At 41.3% G+C, this 8,639-nt stretch overlaps 2 protein-coding genes across 2 annotated transcripts; both read right to left on the bottom strand.

The window, feature by feature from the left end:
- Positions 1–206: 206 nt before the first annotated feature.
- LOC135673321 (serine carboxypeptidase II-3-like) lies at positions 207–4,000 on the bottom strand. Its single transcript, XM_065182188.1, has 8 exons — positions 3,418–4,000; positions 3,245–3,352; positions 2,896–3,173; positions 2,549–2,809; positions 2,334–2,452; positions 835–927; positions 627–732; positions 207–504 (listed from the first exon to the last, which is right to left on the bottom strand). Exons 1-8 carry the CDS (start codon positions 3,818–3,820, stop codon positions 361–363), a joined length of 1,512 nt encoding a protein of 503 aa, XP_065038260.1. The 5' UTR covers positions 3,821–4,000; the 3' UTR covers positions 207–360.
- Positions 4,001–7,056: 3,056 nt separating this feature from the next.
- LOC135675152 (uncharacterized) lies at positions 7,057–7,830 on the bottom strand. Its single transcript, XM_065185426.1, has 2 exons — positions 7,714–7,830; positions 7,057–7,323 (listed from the first exon to the last, which is right to left on the bottom strand). The coding sequence occupies exons 1-2, from the start codon at positions 7,828–7,830 to the stop codon at positions 7,057–7,059; spliced, it is 384 nt and encodes a 127-aa protein (XP_065041498.1).
- Between the last annotated feature and the right edge of the window lie 809 nt (positions 7,831–8,639).

The following is an 8,639-nucleotide window of genomic DNA, read 5'->3' as shown; positions in this document are numbered from 1 at the left end:
GGAAGAGGATATGTGATGCAAATAGACATTAGATATGTGTTTTTTTATTTTTGAGAATTTTTTAAGTTTTAAACACACAATGATCTCTAATATTCATGATACATGGTTCTAAAATAGATTAGGCTATGTGAATTTCACGAAGTTAAATTAGCGATCAAAATTGAATGGGTGAAAGAGAGAACTTCATAGGTAGATTACCACGAAAGTGAAGAAAAGACACAGAACAGCTGCTTTATTTCGTGCAATGATACTTGTAAAACATTGTTGGGGGTATGATGATGGAACAGGACTTCATAGAGAGTCGTGTGAGGGCCCTCCCATCATTCTTCTAAATCTAATGGATGTTTGAGTTCAGTCTTCTTAAGCTGGAAGATTCTCTCCATTGAGAAAACTCTTTATCATTTCAAGTGACCGAGCTGGTTGGTAACTTGGAACCTCATGCCCTGCTCCTCTAACAGTGGCAAATGTCAGATTTCCATCATATACCACAGCGTATCCACCAACCTGTTTGTTCATTATAAGATAAACATATGATTAGTATTACTGATTTATAAGTATCATGAGTTTGCAAGAAAACACTTATCAGAAATCTGAATAAATGGAGCAGTCTTTGATGAGGAGACTACCTGATCGTTGACTGTCCAGGATCTCCACGGAGCCTTCACTGGAAGTTTCAGTAGGCTGAGAGAGTATGTGGTTGAAGTAACAGGAACCCTTCCATCAATGTCACCACTGCATTTGGTTGACATGCTACCTCGTTCAGTATGATTTAAGTAGGAATTTTATGACAAATAAGACTCTTGTTTTTTATCATTTTATTTAGAACAAACTAACCTGTACACCAAAACCTGTACCCCATTTGCCTGAATTTGTCGAATTATTGGCAAGATTGTAGAAGGGCTGTCCTTCCAATTGGGTATGACTTGGCTGCACCAGCATATGTTTGATTACAAAATTGAAGGAAAAGTTAAGCTATAAGATTAACAGAGTAGAAGCCCTAATGTTAATGTTTATTACACATGCACCTCACAAGGATAAAAATCCTAGCTAGCCAAACATTAAATGTTGACCAATCTCCTAGCTAGCTCCTGTTGCTTTCTGGAAATTACACACTTGATACAAATGGTGTAACATCCCATTAGTTTCACATTGGAAGTGGACAATGTGTATGATTAGCTTATAAGGGTCTGATGAGTGTATTACGTTAACTTCCGCTTAAGCATTTTGGTCCGTCGTTGAGGACCAAAATGGAGTTATTGGCCAGTTAGCTCATTAGACCCGGGTCGTGACATTTAGTATCAGAGCCGACCAAGTATTAGGGCAGGGTGAAAGGGCTCGAGTAGGAAAGGACTACCCGTGGATGGAGTCAGAGAACTCATCACGACGTGGAGCTACCACTGAGTTAATCCTCACATGCACTATGCTAGGGTTCGATCTGGGATATGTTGGACCTTGACGAGGACGTCAAGCTAATTGAGTTGGGGATAATGTAACATCTCATTAGTCTCACATCGGAAATGGGCAATGTGTATGATTAGCTTATAAGGGCCTGATGAGTGTACTACGTTAACTCCCACTTAAGTATTTTGATCCGTCGTTGATGACTAAAATAGAGTTATTGGCCCGTTAGCTCATCAGACCCGGGTCGTCATGACAAATGGTAGTCCGGAAAATTTTTGTTCGCTGTCGTTGGTTTGTAGGCCAACTGTGCTGACCGTAAACCTTCTCCAATATTTGAAAGCTAGCTTTCTTTTCAGCAACTGTGCTGCACATGGCCTTCCTGGAATATTCTCAGTCGCTGTGGGGTTAAGCAGCTCAGGAAAGTGATCGTGTGCCTGATGCATACAATACTATCTCTTTAGCTCGTACACGACGAAACATGAGTGTGAAACACACATGGATTCCACCTAATGTTAGGTAGGACTTCCACCATCTGGACCAGAGGAATTCCACAAGGAACATCCTAGTGGTCGACCGTCTTTGTTTCTGACCACAATAGGTTCCACAAATCAACTGGCATTGATGTGCAACCTCTGCTGCATTATGATCACCACACATGGATAGGTATTTGTAGTGAATCCATTTCTGGTTTTTGCAGTCGACTAAAGTGACAGTCACGTCATTGATCCACAGCACTGAGATCAAATGAAGATGATCATGACCCTAATAGGCATCTCTTTGCTTTTTACCTCTAACCCTGTAATTTATCACCCCTCTCTGTTGTCGACTCTGATGATGATGTAACAACTAGAACAAGAATATTGCCATAAAATGGTGCTGCTAAATCAATCATTCATATGACAGCGTTAAAGAGAGTTTGCTTGGGTGCATACCTGCAGCCAGACCAAGGGTAGTCGAGCTTCGTAACATTAGCATGGAGCGCTTTCTGCACGTCAGGATCATTCAGATATGCCTTAATGTAAACACCGCTACATGGATCGAAATTGTCGATCTGCATCTCTCAGAATTGAGTGAGGAATCTGCTTTTAGCAACCTTGAGATCGAAATGAAGAAGAACGAGAGAGGACATGTGTTGCAAGAGACGAACCTCTGGCTTCTTCGGAGTGGGGGACAAGCTGGATGACGAGCACCGCGGAGCATATATATTGTAGATGTCGAGCTCCTCGAAGACCCTCTCGGCGTCCTGCAGAGCCTGCGCGCACTGCGGCGGCTGTGTGTCGTCCTCGGACGAGAAGTTGCAGTGTTTGTGGATTGCATCCACCGTCGCGTCTGAGATCAGTGCGTGCGTCCAGAAGAAGTCGTACATCCCTCTGTTGTCGCTCTCCATGTCGATCGCCGCATTGCCAATCTTCCATCGAGCAACACGCAGCTTACAGCAAGATCGTAATCGCAAGACAAGAAAAGAAACTGGATCCGAGAGTCGAGTTCTGATACCGCGATCCCTTTGAGATTGATGGCTGCAGCACTGGCCGAGCGGTTCTCGTGTTGGAGGATGGTGAGGGCGAGCTGAGGCACGTAGTGGCCCGCGTAGCTCTCCCCTGCTAAGTAGAAGTCTCTCCCTTTGTACTCCGGAAACCTCTCCATCCAGTTCAGAATGAACACGTACGCGTCCTCGGCTGTCTTCTGGTCGCCGCTCTTGTCGTAATCCGAGGTGGTGTTCGAGTACGAGAAGCCGACGCCGGCAGGGCTCTCCAAGAACAACACGTTGGCCACTGCATCATCACGTTCGATCAGTACACCATGATGCTGCTGCTCACAGTCGCTGTGAATTCCTGCTGCATACCTGCGTTCCAAGCATACGGGTTCCTGTAAAGAGTTCTCCCGTCGCTCATGACGCGGAAGGGACCGAGCTCCTCCATCGCCCCGTACCCGAAGGACGAACAGCCAGGCCCTGGGTCACAGTCTCGTTAAGATCTTGAGGAACATGTAAGAAGCGATGAACTGGTGATCGCTAACCTCCATTGAACCAGAGAAGTAGAGGCTTGGAACTGTTGTCACGGCCGACTGCCTCAGCGAAGTAATAGAAGAGGGCTCGTCCGCTTCCGGCGTCGACGGTGACATAACCTGCATACTGATCGAAGTCTACTCCTTGAGGCTGGCCGGGCAGCTTCACGATCTTGTCCTTCTCCTTCAACCCATCGTTGTCATGTACTCTCGAGGTCAGATCATCGAGAAACATACTAGCCTTAGAGGAAGCAACATCGACTGCTTCCCTTCGCAACTTGGTAACATCGAAGATGAACTCGTTAAGGGCATCTCCCTGCCTCGACGCAAGTCTTGCACTTCCCAGAGAAGCACCGGCAGCGGCTACGAAGGATAAGAGGCAAAGAAGGGAGCACGGGAAACCTCTCCTCATCATCGTTCAATCGATTTGCTATGGTACTCACCTTGGAGACTCGAATCTATTTATACCTCGATCGTATGGATTTACCAAAACTCCAAAACTGATGGGAGTTGGAAAGGAATTTACAATACCTCTATATTTGGCTCGCTGTCGAGATATGATCTGCTCGTCGTGAATGTTGCCGTCTTTATAGGATACGGCTGCCTTGCAATAAGCATTTGTACATGACAAAAAAAGTCAAGCTTTTATTGATTGATATGGCCAACCAAAGATTATGAGTTGTCACAATTAGAGCCTCTTTTTCCTATCACGTCCGAGAGCTAAACTGTGCCACACATCAATTAACGGCATACACCTCAATCTAAGGCAGGAGGGAAAAGGAGTTGTCATTCAGAGCAGAGTCTTGTTGAAATTGATCGAAAAAAAGAGATATAGCTTTAACACACAATGAAGAGTAGAACCAGATAAAATCTTTTATGTTTTTCTAAAAAAAATTATAATTTTAAAAACTTTATATATTTGATGAATCTTTATATAGTTTTTATAGATATATTATATTAATTATAATTAAAATAAATTATTATTTTTTTAATTCTTTCAAGAATCAATAGTCAATTTGGTTTCTCCCTTGTTTTTCTCCTTGATGCAATGAATCTCTTTCTTGGTACAATGAATTTTTTTTATGATACCTTAATCAATTTAATTTCCAATATTCTTTCCCCTTAAATTTGTTCCATCTAATACGTTAAGTTTCTTTAGATGTTATTAAAATATTTTTAAATTTGAGATGATTTGTAAGTACATCGACCATTTGTTCATTTACCTTGACATGAAGTAGCTTAACTTCTTTGTCTTGATACAATATTTCATTTTATAAGAATTCATGTTAAGGCAATAGCTAATTATTGTTCTCAACATAAATTTTGGTTGACTTTTTTTTTTTGGCATATGAAGTTCTTGTAGTAATAGGCTTAGTCATATTGCATGACAAACACAACAAAAATACCGCTATATATTCTGCTTCATAATTTGATAGAGCAAAGATATGTTTTTTTTTTTTCTAAGACCATGTGAATGTAATTTCATCGAAATAAAATATAAATTCGATTGTACTCTTACGATCATCATCGTAGCTTTCGACATAATCACAATCACTGTATCCAATGAGCTCTAATCATTTAAATGACGAATATAATATTTTATACTCAATTGATTTTTTAATATATCATAAAATTCTTTTAGTGACATTTAAACGAGTGTCTTAGAAGCTTTCATGTATCTACTTATTAAACCAACTTCATATAGTAAATCAGATTGAGTGCATGTTAAATATCTTCTACAAACTTTCATACATCTTAGAAGCCTACAAACTCCCATACATATCAATACCAAGAATCTTCATTTTCTACAAACTCCAATACAACTTCAGATAATAAACTAGGAGGTTGTTACATAAAAACATCTTCAGTTAGAGTCATTTGTAAAAAGGTATTATTAATATCCAATTGACGTAATTGCCGGCCCTTAATGGTGGCGAGACTTAGGATAAATCTGATTATAGTGAAATCACGTTGATGAACCTCTGTTTTAATACCAGGAATCTTTTTATAGTTTAATTCCATAAGTCTTACCTAGCACATCTTACACTTCGTTTCTGCACTGGGTTATCACCGCTTACATCAGTGCTTTAGCTTGTAGAACACTGCAGCATTCTTGCAACCTTAACATTCAAGTTTCAACCTTGTTTCGCAAGGCTGGACCAAATGCCTTTGAAGTCCTCCGACCAATATAGCATGCTTGTTGAAATTGTGTCACATTTTACAGCTTCATTTCCTCAATGGAAACAGCAGCAGTCATATTAACAGGGTCTGGTTCCTCTTTCCGATGACGGTGTTGCATGTTCTAATATTTCACGGCTGGCTGTTCCTTTGCAGAGCTGCACCGACAGGATCAACTCACATGAGAGCTGGGCAGAGATCTCTCAAGTTTCAGGTAGACGTTCATGAATTCTTCCTATGATTTCTCGTATAACAAGATGAATTCAGTAGCCTAAAGGTGATCTGCTGTACAAGTTTGACGAGGATAAATGAACGAGACTCCACAATCTCTCACTCACAAGTCTTTTCTGCTTATTAGATGCATTCATAGGCCAAAGGATGAAGCCAACACTAAGTGGCGGAGTTTGTTCACTAGTTATTGTTTCGATCTCCTCCGACGTTATAGGTTTCCACCCACCCTTGTCAGTGAATCTGCTGCAGAGAATGCGATGAAGAAGAGAGCATTATTTGTTAGGCAGTCCCATAAATCAATGGGGAATTGCGTGCGACTCGGTGCACACCAGCCAAGAAAGCAGCAGATTCCAGAGCAGATGATGCAGATATAACCTGGCATGCATGCCGACCATGATCTGCCATGCATGTGTTTGGTATTCGATTCTGGCCCCATTTGTTCCCATGCCATAGATAATTGCTTGCATGGTAACACAGGGCCATCACATGCATGCATCGTCACCATCTATACCTGAGGCAGATGTACCATCCTGTATGGCCCCCCCATGGCAATCTGTGAACTGTTGCCAGCTGATGTGGGACCTCACGTACAGGGATGACATGTAGTTAAATCACTCTCATTTGTTTATTAGTTGAAACATTAGTGCATTAGATATTAGTAAGCTTAAAAAGTTTTATGATTGATAGAAAATTAAGGATATTTTATGCATTAGATGTATATATTGGCTTGAACTAATTGGTAGCAATTTACTTGTATTATTTGGAGGAAAGTTAACAAAGAAGGAAGAAATATATGTAATATCAAAATTTTACAAGCATAAATACACTATTTCCAAACTTTGGCAGGATAGATATTGTAAAAACCCTTTAGATTAGAAAGGGAGTACTAAGTACATTATTAGCTTTTGGCACTTCATTGTTGCTTTGGTTGGCCTCCAGATAAAGAGGACTTGAAGGCCCTCATCACATCAATAACAATATCTCAATAACATGATTATTATCATGCTGTACATTCACCAATCAATACATTCAATGATCACTTGATCCACTCCTATTTGCCCTTCATCAGTTGCATTAATCACTGAAGAGGGTTGAAGCTTATTATAGGCCCTCCTCACAAGCACAATACCAGTTGGAAGAGTGTTATTTCCCTCTGCAGTGCACCATAGAAGACACTCGACACTGTAAACAAATCTACCAGGACCAGAGAGGTTAGTGTGAGACAGAGATCACTCGAGAGCCCTATGTGTGTCTCTTTAGCACACTTGAGTGACTGTAATGATTGGGGTGAAAGTTATAGTTCTTGGTGACTTGAGAAACCACAATGGCAGACTTGTTCAACTGCCTTTGGGGGTGGCTATCCACTGTGGTTTGCCTCCTTGACCTGTTCTTCCTTCTTGGTGCAGTGGACTGTGGAATGAACACCCCAGTTCCTTTGCTCTCCCTTCTGTAGGACACTTCATAGCCATATGAAGGTGGCATCATGATTTGGGGCATGTAAGGAAGCTCCTGTGGACAAAAGAGTATGATCCCTTGTTATACAATGTCATCAAGTAGGTTCAGATCATGTTCATGACAAGGAGGTTTGAGTGATTGTAAGAGGTAAAAGTCTTAACTAAGAAGTGACCTCAAGATGGATGAGTGCACAATATAAAGAATCATGAATTGCTGCTGAGTGTATATAAAGTGAAGTTAACAATGGATTATACACAGGTGTTTTTTTACTATTATACAGCTTCAATTTTGAACAACCAGTAAAAGCAATACCTAACAGATGAAGAAAACAAAGGGAAAAAGCAAAAGCAGAGCAAGATTTCATAACAGGAATCTGATCCGCTCTCCTATGATCAGCCAAGGAAACGGGGTTTACAAAGAGGAGTGAGCAAACTGGCGACCAACCTGAGCCGGAAGCAGAGGATACTGCGCCGGGAATTCTTCCTCATCATCCATGATTAGCAGCGCAAGCTGCTTGCTTAGATCTGCAAAGAACACATCATCTTCTACCTCCACAGCCATGTAGCACTAGCACTCGAAGAAAATAACAGTACTAGCCCCAGTATTCTTGCACTAAACAAGCAAGTGCGAGGGAAGAGTAGTCCTAGCCCTCTCTCTCTCTCTCTCTTCCTCACTGTAACTCAGCAGCTCTATCTATCTATCTATCAGCTGCTTCTAGTGCTCATTCCTGCCCCTTTCCCTGCTTCTTTGGTTGCCACGGGCTTTAATAGGCAAAGGCAGGGCTGGGGAGAGGTCGAAGGTCATGCGGGTTAAGGGGGGCAGATGGCCCCACTAGCAGTTGGCCAATCCCCACTTTCTTGGCCCCCTAATATATTGAGGTATTTTTACACATCTACCCTTGCAAGGTTTCTATAAATTTCAACATTATATATATATATAAATATAAATAAATAAATAAATAAATAAATAAATATATAAATATATATATATATATATATATAAAGTAATGAATCATCTGTTGTTCCCATTTTACTGATTTCTTAGAATTAGGATGTCAGCTGCTCACTACTTGTAGGTCGACTTTGTATGTTCTTCTTGACACCATCACATGATCCTGTAAAACAAGTGGGTGCAGCAAATGTTCACCCAATTCTTTGATGTTATCCTCCTCTTAGTCTGACGGAGAACATGCAGCAAAGCTTGTGTGGTCTTAATGTGGTGGTTGTCTCCTGCAAAACATGGTCCCCTGACAGATCAAACTCTCCAATCCTCATCATGATCTGATGGCACGCTATCACCTGCAGGTATTCGAGGAATAAAGACGCAAGCTGCATGGCCAGCATCCTACAGATCACATCTAGCTGGCCTGA

This window comes from Musa acuminata, chromosome BXJ1-5, assembly GCF_036884655.1.
Source record: "Musa acuminata AAA Group cultivar baxijiao chromosome BXJ1-5, Cavendish_Baxijiao_AAA, whole genome shotgun sequence".
NCBI classification, from domain to species: Eukaryota; Viridiplantae; Streptophyta; class Magnoliopsida; order Zingiberales; family Musaceae; genus Musa; species Musa acuminata.
The sequence above is the reverse complement of the archived record's forward strand: the minus strand, read 5'-3'. Positions and strand labels throughout refer to the sequence as shown.